The 17,835-nt window shown below is 41.7% G+C and overlaps 1 protein-coding gene across 1 annotated transcript in view; it reads right to left on the bottom strand.

The window, feature by feature from the left end:
* LOC148018018 (fanconi anemia group E protein FANCE protein) overlaps positions 1-15,603 on the bottom strand; it is a 33,591-nt gene extending 17,988 nt beyond the window's left edge. Inside the window, exon 1 of the mRNA XM_087662245.1 lies at positions 15,204-15,603. Coding sequence (XP_087518371.1) covers positions 15,204-15,499 — 296 coding nt within the window. The 5' untranslated portion in view covers positions 15,500-15,603. The remainder of the gene's footprint in view (positions 1-15,203) is intronic.
* Positions 15,604-17,835: the final 2,232 nt, after the last annotated feature.

Genomic DNA, 17,835 nt, shown 5'->3' with positions numbered 1-17,835 from the left:
AGGAGGCATCATGAGCTATAGGATGGTCTATAACTTTGGTCACAAGCTCCGCCAAATCATAGGACTCCACAATGGCAAGCATCATTATCCACCAGATGCGGTATTTCTCCCCATTGACCTTCTGATCTAAAGGAAGAGCCAATAACACGTGGGCCTTATGGTCCATAATAGCCTGAAACTCCGTGTCAATCTCGGAAGGCATTGTCAATTGAATAACCTACACAAAAACAAGGGCAGCCCCCTCTGACTCATGAACAATGTCTGCTAGGGCTTCCTCCACTCGTCCAAACGTGTTTCAAACACCGGAGGCGATGAAAACTCAAAATCTACTCCAAAAGGCTAAAAACATAGCCTTTTCTCCTTCATGAACAATCTGCAAAAAACAGCAACTTCACTCCTTTCTAGCACTTCCATGTTCACCTCAAACTCTGTATGTTGAAAATGCAAACTTTGGTCGTGCTGAAATCTCCCATTCACGTCTGCCCACGATCAATCAACCCTTCAATGTTGCTTCGATGTCATGTCATGTCAAAGTGCAGCGAATGCAAAAGCATATGGACAAGACTAAAAGACAATAAACACAAGAGAAGAAGGAGAGAGAAAAGAGACTAGAACGCAGAAATCTGTTGGGAATAAAGAGCCACCGTGCCTTTCTTATGTGCATGGGTATGATCGCACCCTTAGCACTTGTACTTTTATATATCTATCTCAAAAACCTAAAAGAGATACACTCTATTATACCCACACATCGTACATCTCTCTCACTCTACTACTCTCTAATGCTGCTCACGTTTTTCTCTCTATTTGCCATCACCATCACCAACCATTGCATCTCAATTATGTATCGCTTATTTCAAACTCGTATCAAGGCATCGGTTATCCTAAGCACGCTTCCCAAAGTCTGTTCAAGCTATGTCAACTCATCCCACGCAAAGAAAACAGCAGGTTGTCTTCATTTCAGGTCAAAGGCAACACACACAGCTCACGTGCAGTTGTCTCAAGCAGTCCGCAGGTCAAGCGTGACCTGTTTCCAGCAGGTGACATGCATTTTCTATTAGTTCAGGTTAGGCGACAGCTTCCAGGTCACATTTCGGTCAGTTCGGCAATCATGTGACACCTTCCAGGTCAGTGCAGGTCACACACAACAGTTCGGTGGTTAGGCAACAGTTTCCAAGTCAGGTCACATGCAACAGCTCGGCAATTCACACTTTTTCCCCCTAGTGAAAATCGCATTTTTCTTTTTTTCAAAGGTTCATCCTTTTGGTAAATTTTGCAGACTCTCACACACTGCCAAGCACAAATTGAAGAATCTTAGAGATTGTGCACTCCCGAAATTTAGGGCTTCTAATGTATGCTTGGAGATTTTACTTGGCTGAGTAAAATTTGCGAAAACTAAAATTTGGGGCTTTCTCATACAATTTGATGTATTAGCCTATGGAACAGCTGCAATTACTTGTGGTGTGCTGTGGCACACATTTTGTGACTCTCCAAATTGATTTGCTGATCTGAAATTTCTGCAATCACTTGGTTTTTTCATTGTTGATTGATACTTATTTTGTACCTTGGTCATTTGTGTGACAGTTGGGATTGTATTTGTTGACTTTTGAGTCACTTTTGGGCTGTAAATCATGGCTCGTAGCAGTGATAGTAGCAATCTTTTGCACATCAAGAAAGTAGAGGGTGCACACAACTTTGCTGTGTGGGTGAAGAAGAAACAGGTGAAGCCCATAAAGAAAGAAGGGGTAAAAACACCAATTGTGGAACAAGACGAGTAGGATGAGTTAGATGAGCTTGCAAACTCTACCATAGAGCTTTCAATGTCTGACACTACACTATTTAACATAGAGAAATTGAATTCTACTTATGATATGTGGCAAAGACTTGAGAAGTTATATGCTCAAAAAAGTGCAGCAAGCAAGGTTTACTGGTTGAAGAAATTGATGGACCTTTGTATGAAGGAAGGTACAACCATGTCAGTACATTTGAATGAGTCTAACTCTATTTTCAGCCAGCTAGTTGCTTTGCAGTTCAACATTGATGAAGAATTCAAGGCAACATTTTTGCTATGCACTTTGTGTTATATTCACATGTAGAGAGCTCTTTACTCATGGAAGAGCTAAATAGCAAAATAATTCAGCAAGCAAGTCTTCCAATGCACTGCATACTAGAGGCAGATCCTAGCAGAAAAGCGAGTTTGAAAACAAAGCACATGGCAAGTCTCGTGGAAAAGATGTAGAGTGCCAACATTGTGACAAGAAAGGGCACTTCAAGTGGGATTGCTTTAAGTGGAAGAAAAAGAAGGGCAAGGGCAAAAGCACCAATGATAGCAAAGATAAGAAAAAGAATAGCCAACAAGCAAAGAAGAGTAGTGTGAAGATACAAGAAGTCAATGTAGTCAATCATGAGAGTGACAATGGCATGTTGTACTCCTTGCTTCTTCTTTTAGCGCACAATCATTAATTGCAGATTTTGATGATGACATTCACACTTGGATTCTTGATTTAGGTGCTCCATTCCATGTGACACCACACTGTAAGTGGCTTTTTGACTACAATGGTGGTAGACATGGTATTGTCCACTTGGGGAACAACTATGCATATGACATTGCAAGGATTGGCAATGTGCAGTTGGCATTTCAGCATGGTTCGGTGTTCACCGCATAATGTGAGGCATGTACCCCAACTCAAGAAGAGCTAGTGGGAAATATGTGTCAAATGCCTTCCAGGCCTTTTGTGATAACAAAGGGATAAAGAGGAAGCTCACTGCCCCTCAATCCGCCTCAAAACGGTGTTGCAAAGTATATGAATAGGACTATTCAAGAGAAGGTCCGTACCATACTGTCTCATACTACATTACCCCATGGATTTTGGGCAAAGGCTGTTATGACAGCCATACACTTGATAAATCGGTCACGGAACAGGTCTTTAGGAAGGAGAGTCCCTCGAGAAGTGTGGTCAAGCAAGCCACCTTCGTATGCACACTTGGAGTGTTAGGCTACGACACATTTGTGCACATGCGCAAGAAACAGTGCAGCAAATTGGAGCCAAAGTCCTATAAATGCATTTTCCTAAGATATAGTGACGAGGGTGAAACAGAATATAGATTATGGAATCCTGAGAAAATGAAAATTGTACGCAACAATGACGTTATCTTCTAGGAAGATCGCATGCATAAACAGCCCGAAAAGACTGAGAAAGTTACAAAGGTTATGTTCCAAGAAGAGATACTTGTAGGACAACAAAAAATGCCCACTATACAGCAATAAATACCTATTGTAAATGACCCTATAAATGCAAGGAATGCTACTGAAATTGATCAACAAGAAGTTGCCCATGATATACCATAGTTTTAGCAAGAAAATATGCCATTAGAACAACTGGAACAAGCAGGAAAGCATGCTAAACCATTTGAACAGCAAGCTATTAATGCACATTTACTGATTGAACAGCCAGCAAACATTTATCACTGGGTTTGTAGATCGACTAGAAATACAAAACAGCCGGATAGGTTTGTTCCTGGTGCAAATTATGTTGTTGATTATGCCATGTTGACAAACTATGGTGAGCCATCATACTTTAAGGAAGCAATGGACAAAGAGGATAGCAAGAAATGGCATAAAACTATGCTGTCAGAGATGGAATCTCTAAAGAAGAATGGCACTTGGGATTTGGTGCATTTGTCCAAGGGGCAGAAAGTCCTACCATGCAAATGAGTTTACAAGATGAAGGTCACTTCTGGTTCCTCGCCAAAGTACAAAGCACGTCTTGTTGCAAAGGGGTACAAGCAAAAACATGGGACTGATTTTGATGAGATCTTCTCTCCTATAGTCAAGATGACTACTTTGCAGACCATATTGCATGTGAGGGTATGGAGCTCATACAAATGGATGTGAAGACTGCTTTCATGCATGGTGATCTACATGAGGACATATATATGCAACAGTCAGAAGATTGTGGCAAAGGGGAAGGAAAAGATGGTATGTAAACTCAACAAAAGCTTGTATGGGCTGAAATAGGCACCTCATAAATGGTATCATAAGTTTGATACATTCATGCAATCTCAAGAATTCAAAAGGAGTCAAGTGAATCACTGCTTATATACCAAGAAGACAGCAGATGTGAAACTTGTTACATTGATTTTAGATATGGATGACGTGTTGATTGCTAGTAGGGATGTGTTAGCAGATTAGTCAGCTCATGGTTGAGTCTTGACTTGTGGCTCAGCAAGCTGAGCACATAGATTATTTAGGCCTTTTATTTGTCATTATTTATTGAGGTTTGGGCATTATTTGCAGCCAGTCGGCCAGCATTTAATGTTGGCCGATATTTTAGGCATTTATTTGCCCTATTTATTGTCAGGCTCCCTCCTCATTCATTCATTCATTCATCACTGAACAGTCCAGGGAGCAAGTGCCAGTGCCTCCACAACCGGTGACTCACATTGTATCTATATTGTCTCATGTCTTGGTATATGGATTCCATTTCCCGAGTATACATCTGAGTTCTCATCTATATTGTGTTATCTTTTTCTTTTCTTTTGTCTTGTGTTGCAATTTATTTCAGCACATGTTTATGCTTCCATTGCTGCACCAATTCTGACATGGTATCAGAGCTCAGGATTTGTGCTCCTGCTGTGTTTTCTTGTTGATTTCAAGACTGTTTTCACCCTTGCTGATCAGGCGGCTGCTGCTCCATAAAGGCGACCTGTTTGACCTACGTTTTCTGCAGATTTGTCATCGCCTGCTGTCCAACACCTCGTGCTGCCTGTGTTTTCATCATTAGGCCACTGGCGACAGTTCCCTACACTTGTTTATGCAGTGTGCAGCAACCTGTGTTTTGTTGTTTTCAGTACTATTTTGGGCTGGGCGACTGGCAAAACAGGCCGTTTTTGCTGTTTCTGGCAGATTTGAACTGATTTTTTGACTTTGTGCAACAGATTTTGGCCTCTTTTGATCAGATTTTGGGTTATACTATATGTGAACTCTTGTTTTTTTGCAGTCTGTGCTCGTAGTTTGGCTGTGTTCCCTCTCCAAATACCTTCTCTTCTCTACTTCTCTTCTAAATCCTCTACAGATGGCTGCTCCATGCACACCCACTGATGATATGCTATATGGAGGTTCAAGTGAGGCCCTTGCAGCTTCCAAAAGGGGTTTGGAGACGAAGAAGTCGAAGGCCCAGTGTTACCACTGTGGCAAGAAAAGTCATTTAAGGAAGGACTGCAATGAGTTAGCAGCTTCCAGGAAGAAAAAGGAGCAGACGACCAAGCGGGATGTAGACTCCTCCGATGAGTCATCATGAGCCTCAAATTTCGATTCGGATCCTCTAGCCAAGGCGCGGACGGGATCCTCTTCTTCGGATAATGGAAAGGGCTTAGTGGCCCCTTTCTCAGCTGCTTTCTAGTGGTGGTGATGAGGTCATCCCTCACGACTCTCCAGTACTAGAGAGGGAGTGTGAGAGGATGGTGAAATGGGGCAGCCGCGCCTCATCTATATTTCTATACAAATGCACAGGATCCAAAGAGGGACATCCGTGACGCATCAACTGAACTCTAGCAGATACAAATCCTAGAGCTGGGATTGACATCCAGGTTCATGATGGGCTGGTTACTTGACAGAGAGCGGGTGGCTTTCGTCTAGAGCTCACATGAGAGGACACTTTGGCGGTCTAGCCAAAGACGGGGAATCCATGGTCATTTATGCACTGCGGCATTGGTCACAAGATGGTCATGTATGCTACATCAGGGGCATTGTTGACAAACATTGAGAGCTGCAATGATCTTCTCTATCTTCAGGAGCTGGTACGATCGACATCAACATCAGGTTCTCTCCGAGGCACCTTGGTGGCTTGTGCACCCACGACTTGGGTATCCATGGTTCTACTCTGGTGGACATTTTTGTATGTACTATGATGTGACATTATTATTGTATATTGTATTGTATCAAATCACCCATGATCTGAGAGAGGGTATTAGCAAATTAGTCAACTCATGGTTGAGTCTGGACTTGTGGTTCAGCAAGCTGGGCACATAGATTATTTAGACATTTTATTTGTCATTATTTATTGAGTTTTAGGCATTATTTGCAGCCAGTTGGCAAGCATTTAATGCTGGCCGACCAGTCATATTTTAGGCATTTATTTGCCATATTTATTGTCAGGCTCCCTCCTCATTCATTCATTCATTCATCACTGGACAGTCCTTGGAGAGAGGGAGCAGGTGCTAGTGCCTCCACAGCCAGTGACTCACATTATATCTCTACTGTCTCATGTCTTGGTATATGGATTCCATTTCCCGAGTATACATCTAAGTTCTCATCTGTATTGTGTTATCTTTTTCTTTTCTTTTGTCTTGTGTTCAGCAGTTTATTTCAGCACGTGTTTATGCTTCCATTGCTGCACCACTTCTAACAGGATGTTCATGCTTTGGACACATTGAAGCAGAACCTACACAACAGTTTTGATATGGACCTTGGTGAGCCAAATCACATTCTTGGCATGCGTATACTTAGGGACAAATCAAAAGGTCTTTATCTATCACAGCAGAAGTATGTATCCAAGATTTTGCAACGTTTCAATATGGAAGGGGGAAAAGCAATTGGCGTACCATTGCCTACATATGTGAAACTCAATGCAAAGGACAACCCTACATCTAATGATGAAAAGGCTGAAATGGCCAAGATTTCGTATGCTTCAGCTGTGGGTAGCTTGATGTATCCTATGGTTGCTACATGTCCTGACATAGCATTTGTAGTGGAAGTGGTTAGTAGATACATGGCACATCCTGGCAAAAAGCATTGGAAAGCAATGAAAGGTATCATGAGATATCTTAAGGGCACAAAGAATTTGTGTATCTGGTTTGGAAAGTAGAAAGCATCTGTCATTGGCTTTACGGATGCAAACTATGCTGGTCATGCTGACTCCAAAAAGTCTACTTCAGGGTATATATTCACCTTCACAAGTGGAGCAATTTCCTAGATCTCCAAGCTACAGAAGTGTATTGCATTGTCTACTACAAAGGCAAAGTATATGGCTGCCACTAAGGCATGCAAGGAGGCTTTATGGCTTTCACGTCTAGTGGGAGAGCTTGGCATTACCAAGATTCCTATCCTCCATTGTGATAGTCAAAGTGCTATCATGCTAGCATAGAACCTCGTCTTTTATGCAAAGACAAAACACATACAAGTAAAGTATCACTTTATCACAGATGTACTTGATAGCAAAAGCATTGACCTTGTCAAGGTACATACAGATAATAACCAAGCAAATCTTCTCATGGAAGGGTCTTCCAACAAAGCGGTTTGCTCATTGCTAACAGATGATGGGAGTTGGATAGTATATGTATTTCAGCTTTGTACATACTTAGACTTAGCTGATTCTTTTCCTCAACCTTAAGACATACTGCCTTTAGGTGGGAGGTTGTTGGGAATAAAGGACCATCGTGCCTTTTATATGTACACGGGTGTGAACACACCCTTAGCACTTGTACTTTCATATATCTATCTCAAAAACCAAAAAGAGGTATACCCTATCTGCTCAGTTTTGGACATTTATTTGCTGCTTGAATATTCAGGGCTGAAGCTCTTTTACTTATGTTTGGATATGACTATTTCATTCGGGCTATGTCCTAGATGTATACATTGATGTAGTGACTCTTGGGGATCGACATAGAGCTTGGATTTGCTCTCAAATCATTGGTTGGCTTGAGCTCACTTTTTATAGCATCGAGATCTTCATCTCTAATGTACTTATAGCATGCACTTTGCTTATGTCTTGACTAGGGTCCTGACATGCTTGGCCTATGCCACTTCTACTTGCTCATTACATTGTTTGGAGTTGGATGCTACTGAGTCTTTCTTTGGCTTGAAATTGATTGCTTGGAGCTTATTTTGTCTATTTCTTGGCTTGTCAGAGTTACAATTTGGATGTCCTTGATGTCTATGGATGCTATGTACAGATGCTACATGGTCTCCTCAAGCTGATCTCTCTCTCCACCTGACAAGTGAAGTGGGCCAGCTGAAGGCTGCCAATAAATAGCTAAAAATAGGCCACTAAAATGACCAGGTCAATCAACTAGATCTAGTTGACCAGCTGCTGAAAGTAGCAGAATACACATAAAAATTTACAGAAAATCTACAATTGCCCCAAATGTGCTATGTGGCAAAAGCTGCAGTAAATGAATGCTGAAATGAAGAAGGTATATGTACAAACGGACTGTCGAAGTATCTCCTCAAGCTGATCTCTGTCCACTTGAAAACAAACAAGTGAAGTGGGCCGGCTGAAGGCTGCCAATAAATAGCTAAAAATAGGCCACTAAAATGACCAGGTCGATCAGCTAAATCCAATTGACCAGCTGCTGAAAGTGGCGGAATACACATTAAAACTGCAGAAAATCTGCAATCTGCCCCAGATGTGTTGTGTGGCATTGCCACCTGCCCACTGAATGTTCGGGCTGCCCAAAATAAAGTGCTTGCACCTAAAGACTGCTGGAAAATGCCCAAACTGACAAGAAATGTGTAACTATGCCCTAGAGAACTAACTATACAATTGTAGCCTGGCAATAAAACTCTAACATATCTCTCTCTCTCTCTCTCTCTCTCTCTCTCTCTCTCTCTCTCTCATCATCATCATCATCATCATCATCATCATCAAGATGGACATTATTCAACTACACATAGCCATGACATGGGTGGCACCTGCTGGATCTAGGGACAAAGATGGCTTTTTGCTGAAAGTATCTTCTACACATATCTTCCAAATGCTTTATTATCCATCTGAGATACATGGATGCACACTTGTCTCATGGTGTATGATGCACCATTGGACAACATACATCCTCACACCAACTATGGATCAAGACATGTAGATACGGCACAAACTCCCTCCCCCTAGAGGACTAGTGTTGCCAACTTTGTTAGCTCGAACACCCAAAGACAGAGAAACACTACATATACAAATGCCCAATGTATTATGAGATCAAAGAACGCTTCCATTGCCTGTTTAGAGGGATTTGAACCATTATCCTGGGTGATGGATTTCTCGGATCAAAGATGTCTCGAGCTGTTCTTACTGGAGCTACATCGACATAGAGAGGACCTCTTACAGACTCAAGAGAGCACATGGACACACACCAACATACACTCAAGAGTTCTATAGAGCATCAACCACTCCCTCTACCACAAAGTCTCCATCGAACCAACTAGTAGCCCAACCCCAAGGAATCACCCTAGACAACCACCGAGAGATGCAAAGCCAATTAACCATGCCCAGCAGATCCATGCCCCCACAGGAGGCATCGTTTGTAGATATAGAGGATACTACATCATCATTGGGGAATCATACCTCCTTACTTCAGCCTCTCTATGCTAGATAGACCCATGAGAGAGATCTTTGGCATGGGAGTCATAGAGATGAAACAAACAAGAATGTTGTGGTTGCAATGTGTCAATCTAGGTAATCTTCCCAACACTCATGCACAATTCGTAATTCATGGGGGATTATCACTAAAGTCCACACTTTGAAAATAAAACCCCAAATTAGTCTGGCAACCAATTAAAAAACAAAAAAATTAGATGTAGTTTACATATATGTAGTACAAAACACATAATGGCCACTAGCAATCTTGTGTCACTATACTATATCACCAATAGGTACTATAGCAATCTATCGCATTATTATGTGCATTCATCTCTACATGACCACACCTTATTAGCCCCTTGAATAACCCATCTTTCATCCACGATCATCTCTACATGACCACACCATATTAGCCCCTTGAATAACCCATCATTCATCCAATATCATCTTATGATACATTGCATTTGTTGAAAACTGCAAAAAATCATCAAAGCACATGAAACTCCAATCTTGCCAAGAATCAGAGCCCTCAACATCAGGAAAAGGAATATGCTAACCAATTATCTCTTCCAACCTAGACCACATCCACCTACAATCTCTAGGTATGTTTGAAGTATTGTCTCAAATAGTGAAAATAATAAAGTCTTGACTGGTGACACGTAGCAAAATCTCCCACTATCCTAAGACCTAATCATGACATCCTATTCAACTTCTTTCTAAATAGAAGATATATCTGCCCAATGTAGCAATCTAAAAATAGCCAAAAATGCCTAAACATATGTTCTCTCTCTCTCTCTCTCTCTCTCTCTCTCTCTCTCTCTCTCTCTCTCGGATTCCACACATCAAGTGATGAGATCAATCCTAGATTAGTATAACGTGTCCCCCTGTCCACTTGTAGGACACGTCTCAGCAGCCCATCGGGAAGAGAGTCTAAAAAGCGCCGCCCGACACTCGCAAGGAATGTCACGGGGTTTGTGATCTAGGTCTTCCCGAGTCTGCCACACAGGCGGAAGCATTCCAACCGTTCCCACTTAGGACCGACCTGAATCAGGATTTTCCTTATGGTCAAGTTCCTAGGAGGTAGCTAGCGTCGAGCCCCAGACAAACTACTTTGCGCAGAAACATCAAGGTTGAAGCAGATTTATACTGCACTTGGTTCAAGGAGAATGGAAAACGAGAAAGATGCGAAGCTCGACCTCTCTGCCCATAAGGCATAGTCCCATTCCGTTCCCCTAAAACAACATAAATCGAGACTCTAGCTCAATAGATTCTAGGACGTTGTTACCTCGTTGTCAATTCCTTTGAGAAAAGTTCCCAGCCAACCGGGACCACCCTTCCGTAGGACGGACCCAAAGTCACATCCACCGCACTTTCCTCGGGTTGCTTTAGTTATCTAAATACCTACCACATTTAGTTTGACAAGCAAAAATAGCTTCCTTAATTAACCAAATTAATCACTGGTTCCTTCACATAACTTAAGCACTGACACAGAAAAACAATGTCAAGCAAGTTCCTTTTTTAACATTTGATCTTTATTTATCAGTCTTTGGAATACATCAAATAAACCTGCCCGAAGGCTATCCCGTTGACTAGTATGCGGGCCTCGAGATTCCATCTCGAGTCACATTGGCCTCTTATGCAGGATCCGGAGGCAAGGAATTTACGGCCAGAGCCTCCCCTAGCACTCAAGCATCCTCCTACTTCAAGTAGCATCCACGGAGAGACCTCTCGTGGCGGGTTCGGTCCACGTACCCGACGCGGCTAACAACCCCCTTGGATAGGGTCAGGCAGATAGTCGGAGGTAACCAGTACTGCCTCTCCCTCCAGGCTTTTACCCTGAAGTATTAGTTGTTTTTCCCGAATTAGTTCCTTGAGCAAAGAAGTACAAACAGTGCACCTAAGTGTACAATCACGAACATTCCAGTGGTCGTTTGTACGGCCAACTGCTAAGGTATGATTCCTTCTCCTCGAAAACTTCCAGCATTCAATCTTGAATCAATCGCGACTTGGCAAGATCCCAACGGTTTCATAAGCTAAGTTGCTTGTTTACCCTTTTCTCCTTAGGTTAGGGTTTTTACCCTATTGACCCAAATTGTTTCTACCTTAGGTTTTCTTAAATTATAGATACTAAATCCTAGGCAACCTCGTCGCCCTAACTTGGTTGGTCAATTGCTTTCTTGGCAATTCGTAACTCCCCTAGCTTGGCAAATCAGTCCTAAGGAAAAGTGATGTGGCAGGATGACTATTCATCCTCTAGAAAATTAGACTTGTACTTAGAACTCACCAAACTTAGTTTAAGGAGTGGCAATACTATTTTGTGATTTAGACACAAGACCATACGACGTTGCAGCTTGTTGCACGAGATAGCTGTCTGCACCTAACTTGTGGGATTATTTTTCTCATCACACGGTATTCCTTGGTCAAGAATACCTTTGATCAAGATGTAGGATTTGGGAGTCCTATTGACCCAATCCAAAACGTTTTGGCCCTAGGGTTCTAAATTCCTTGCGAACGTCTAGCATTTGGTCAACTGATTCTTAGGGTGATAACCCTAGATCGTAACATTTCGAGAATGTGGGTAGGACATTTGAGGTCGGAAATATTAGATCGGCATCCTAAGTGCGATACTAGGCAGAATTTTAACATAGCTTAACCCTACCTAGCACATTGAGGTGATCGTCCATGCTAACTAATCGTACCTTTATGATTTTCATGTAAGCTACTCAAATATACGCGAATTACTTAGTTAATCTAACCAACCCACGACTAAAGATGATCTTCCTCTTAAAAATGCAAGTATTTTTCCTAAAAGATGTGAATAACTGCAAGATGTATGAGATATATCCTTCCCTGCGAATATGCAATTTCAAGACCATAGACCTTTTGCCTTTATGCAACTATAGGATCTATAGTGATTTTTCTTTTCCTTGCCCTATGCGATATTGATTGACATTCAAAGTTATTCTTATAATCCCTACGTTTTATGCATCGAGTTCAAAGCTTTAGTATTTTTAATGAAGATGCATCATTTTCCCAATTTCGAACTTTAATAAAAAAACTCTATGCGTGAGCGAATGCCATGAGTCCATCATTGATTTAATCCTTCCTTTATCACTTAACCCAACCTAAAATGTAACTATCATCGCATACGATTTGCAAAGTTCATAAATCCTTTCCATGCATTGCAACTATTCGGATATCATTTAATGGCTGCCCACGATTATCTTATACACGAGTCACAACCAGGAATTTATTACATAAGTGCATTATGTATTATATGCCCTATGCGATGCGACAAGGACGCAGTCTTACCAAGATATCATCTTTTAAGTTATGCATCCCACGTTTAAAAATGCAACTACCCTTGACCATGAAAGTGCAAGCAAATGCAAGTACTCATCATGCAACTAAGCTTTGTAAATCGAACGAGTACGTAAATTTTGCGATGCATTTCAGTGGGGCGGCAGCAGCAGGACGTCGAAGAGCAGCTCCACGATGATGATGCCCCTCCCAAGCTTGGGAGGGGGGGTTTATATGGGTTGAAGGGGGGGGTAGCCACACAAGTGGTAGGGTGCATGCCCTCCTCCCCATGCCCCTCCACAACTCCAACTCATACTCCCTCTCCCTGCCATGCAACGGCTGAAGGAGAGGGAGTTTTAAAAAAAATTGCAAATAATCCTTTATCCTTTTTCCCTTGGAGGGGTGTTTCCGCGGTGAACTACGGATTTTGAGCCACAGCTTCCTATACACGACGCGGGGCTGGTGTTTGTTAATGCCCGCGGGTGGAGCACTTAGCCCAAAGTTTTTTTGTTGTAGGAGATTACTTTGAATCGCTTTTGCGGGAGATCTAGGTCCTTTAATATTTCGTTGCGGAAATATTACAATTGGATACTCTTTTTGAGTCAAGTACTCCAAAGTGTTCAAATAACTAAATTAAGCTAGTGAGAAAATAAAAACTCTCCAATTGCCATTAACCATATCCCACCATGATGCTAGCAACCTAGAGTTTCTATTAGATAATCTAGCTTGATAATTCAGCTCCTTGGTTATCAATACCCATGGATTACGAATAGTTTATAGATCCTTAAAGTTGAAGCATCGTGCAGCACAAAGCTATCCTAAGCAATCAGACATCTAGCCAAACAACCCCACCTAGATGCTTGGGAGCGGTGATATCGTGATACAATCCCAAGAAGCCCACCCTTAACAACATCTATTACCTTGTTTCTTCCACAAAATAAACCAAATAGATTGTGAGAATGTATTAATGTTTGCAGAGAAAACATAGGGTCTACAAGCAAGCATAACAAATGAACTCAAAAAACACAAGTGAAGAAGAAGAGAGTGAATGAACACTCAATGAACAAACTGAGTATGCAAAGGTATGTGATACAAAGAATGCTCAAGAAGCAAAGGACTGTCCAACAGCCATTGCTGCTTAAGGGAGCGAACTGAAGGATGTCCTACTCTAATGGGTCCCAAACACAACCAACCACCAAACTCAATGGCGATAGCTGATGTATGGGGCCCAATAGCTGCAATGACAGCACAAAACAGTGGCAAGAGACTAAGGAGAGCAATGTGAACTGCAAAACGCAGAAATTCTCATATGTCAAAGAGTGGAAGATGTAACCAATAATGTGGCAGGGGCAATGAAATGACATTTGGTAATCCCAAAGGCCACTAGAAACCATGAATTTGAACACACTTAATGATGATAACAAATCAGCAATCAAAATAACTCACAAATGGAAGCTAGACTGCTACTACTCGTGCACAATGACACCTAACTACCCAACTTCCAAACATGTCACCCCTTGTGGTATTTCTTTAAATTATTGAAGAGATTGGACTTGACTAAGTACAAATGGTCAAACTTGATGATCAGCCAGCAAATCCTAAGAATAGACAGTCATAAACCAGCAGCAAATTGCAGCCCAAAACAAAAATCCCTATCAAATGCATTCATTTAGCCCCTGCATTGTATCTTCCTAAAATTTCCAAGCTTAAGCTAAATCTCTATTAGCTTAACACCTACATCTGGAATTCACCCTAAAATTTACCAAACTATTTTCACACTTGGCTAGAGAAAAGGAGATACTTTCATGCCCTATTATCGACCAGTGCCCTTCAGTTGCCCAAGTTCTCACATTAAAGTGATTTCTTCAAAGATAGATAATAGCTCATTAGGATTGTGAACTACAACCATCCTTGAAGCACCCATCTTCTCTTTGCCTTTCCTATCAAGTCTTCTCTATCCTTGCTTGAGAACATCCATACAACTGATAACTCATTCATTAGACATCGTCATGCAGTGCCAAAATGAAAAACGAAATACAATGGGCCTAGGTGATAGCAACATCTACAAAAGGACCAAAAGACTTGTGAGACCAGATAACATGCAGAAGATCAAGCGAGGATAAGCTGCACAAGTTTCATGTTGGCAGCACTGAGACGTTCGTCCACATGCTTAGGTTAAACAGACATCAACAACCAGCATAGAAACTTGTCTCTAAAAGCGGCAAGACAACATTGTCTGGCATCATGGAAGCATTGTGAGGACTCGGCATGCTGTGTTTTTGCTGTACAGATTAGCTCAAGCAGTAGACAACAATCATACAACGGCACACGGTTGCATTATGATTTGCATGACTTCCGTGCATTTGCTTGACTTGTTTCATCAGAAATGGGTTGCTTATGTTCTATATAACCTCTCTCTCTCTCTCTCTCTCAAATGGATATTACATCATGAGCACAAAAGGATTATTATTTAAATTCACAGAAAACGGAGCGCGCGCGCACGCACACACACACACATAGAGAGAGAGAGAGAGAGAGAGAGAGAGAGTATACCTGCTGATAACTGATCTTTGGCGTTTCTCCTGATGTTGAGCATCAGAAGCGTCACGGAGTACAGGAACCTTAAAAGCGAGGAGGTCCGGCACGAACCTCCACAGTCGACTAGGCAGGCTACCCAGGTGTTTGTCGTTCCTTCGACCGAGGGGAGCAGAGAAGCCCTGCGAGCGCACCCAGTAAATTGCAGCTCCGACCGGGGAAGGATCGCTGGCAAGGGCCTGAAGAAGAGGCTGCCATTCACTCAATGCACCACTGAATGCAGCACCACTCCCAATTTGCGCTCGAGAGTCCATAGCCGTTTCATTCAAAACTCAGCCTCAGGTGTATGTATGTCGACTGTTGTCTACAAACTGCCCAGATACAGTTATAATTAAGATACTTCCAACTGCTTCTAAATTAAGATACAAATTAATCAACTAACACACCCATTCATTCGTCAAGTTATAATTAACACAACAAATATTAGATGTTGAATACAACAAATCAAGATAGTTAATATTAGCATTCAGTGCGCGCACAGAACGCTAGGCCGTTTCGTGGAGGCATGCGAATCGCACGACAACTTCGTTCAATAATCCATTTCTCCTCTTTCTTCCTCTCTCTCTCTCTCTCTCTCTCTCTCTCCAATTCTCTCTAAGCACCCTCTCTCTTTGTGTCTCACACACACACATACACTAAACTTAAAACTAAAAGTAGTTTATAAAATTTGTAACATAGAATGCCAAATATAGAAACAATCTCTTCCATGTACCATACTTACAAACTTTCTTCTCTCGACATCAATGTAAGGAATCACATGATTGCTTTGTGTGAAAAAAAGGAAACAATAACGTTATACCAAAATGGGTCATAATCGACACAAAGACCAAGTACCACGAAAAGAATTTCTATTAGAGACCTAGTCAAAATGAAGCCATAAAGGCCAAGTATAAGGCACACGAGTGTTTCCAACCATCATAGGCAAATGGCCGATGCCAACAAAAAAAGACAATGTCTCCAAGATGCCTAATAGATCCAATGATCGTGGGTTAAGACATTGAAGTTTGCTCCCTCATCGATCAAGGCATTGAAAGTGCATGTCTACTTGGTAGTGACCATGATGCAGAGGTAAGCAGGTTCTACGGCTTCCTCATTTTCATCGTCAATCTCCGTGATTGTGGCTACTCATACCTTGACAGGGGGTTCTAACATTGGTGGTTCATGCAAAGGATGCATGGGAGGATAGTACTTCTTGATATGACTACCATTGAAGACGCCTATACCCTCACCTTCTAGAGTCTCAAGTTTAACATTACCAATTCAACTGATTGCACAAACCTTGAAAGGCCCTAGACCTTTAAACTTCATTTTTAGTTTATGCCCCCTAATAGAGTACAAGAGCACTAGGTCTCCCTGTTCAAAGTCATGCTGCTTGACATGTTTATCAAACCAGCTTTTGCATCGTGCTTTCTCACATATGAGTGCATGGGTAGCTAGAAGTCGAGTTTTCGAGAGACGTTCGAGTTCAACTAGACATTTTGTCCATACCTCCTTCCCTTCCCATTGTTCGTGAAGTGTAATTCTCAAGCTAGGAATGAAAAACTCTATAGGTAGAATTGCTTCAGTTCCATAGGACCTAAAAGGCGTGTGGCCTATAGCCGTTTTATGGGCTGTGCAATAAACCCACAAGGCTTCCTCTTCTTTGAGTAATCATTAACAAAATCTCCTTCCTTGAGCAAAACATGCGAAGGCAAAGCAGGGAATGATCCCATAGTTTCCATTGGTTATCTCATGGATGATGCAATAGTCCTACCTCTCTCTTTACCACCTGCATTAGAACAAAAATCACAATATAAGTACATGAAACAATAACGTTATACTAAAACGGGTCATAATCGAGAAAAAGACCATGCACCACAAAAAGAATTTCTATAAGAGACCTAGTCAAAATGAAGCCACAAACGCCAAGTATAAGGCACCCAAGTGTTTTCAAGCACCATAGGCAAATGGCCGATGCCAACAAAAAGAGACAATGTCTCCAAGATGCCTAATAGAAAGAAAGCTTCCTCTTCTTTGAGGAATCATGAACAAAAATCTTTCTCCTTGAGTAAAACATGCGAAGGTGAAGTAGGGAATGATCCCACAGTTTCCATTGGTAATCGCATGGGCGATGCAATAGTTCTACCTCTCTCTTTACCATCTGCATTGGAATAAAAATCACAATATAAGTATGTGGAACTCACCCATATATTCGTAAATTTTTATCTTCGTCTTACAAAAATGGAGCTCCCTCTCTAACGTCATCAATGATGTCATCAAAAGCGCTAAAAGAAAGTGTTCTCTCTTTGTCATCAATGATGTCATCGAAAAACACTAAAAAGCAAGCGTCCTCTCTTTTACCCCCCTGCAAAACTATAAATTGAGTGCTTGGGGATGACTAGGAAGGAGGAACAAGAGCAATCTTAATAAGGACAAGATATTAATCGAGAAGGAGGAGATTCTATTCAACGAGACAAAGAGATATCCTTGATGACGTCAGAGAGGGAGCTCCAAACCATGTACCATTACACATGCCCCTTCCTGGATTTAGGTTTCTAAGAAGAATAATAGATGCAACAATAAATGAGGAGAAAATCCACCTCCAAGGTCC

Source organism: Lygodium microphyllum, chromosome 21 (genome assembly GCF_053477565.2).
Source record: "Lygodium microphyllum isolate KBCC chromosome 21, Lygodium_microphyllum_v1.1.10, whole genome shotgun sequence".
Taxonomy (NCBI): domain Eukaryota; kingdom Viridiplantae; phylum Streptophyta; class Polypodiopsida; order Schizaeales; family Lygodiaceae; genus Lygodium; species Lygodium microphyllum.
The sequence above is the reverse complement of the archived record's forward strand: the minus strand, read 5'-3'. Positions and strand labels throughout refer to the sequence as shown.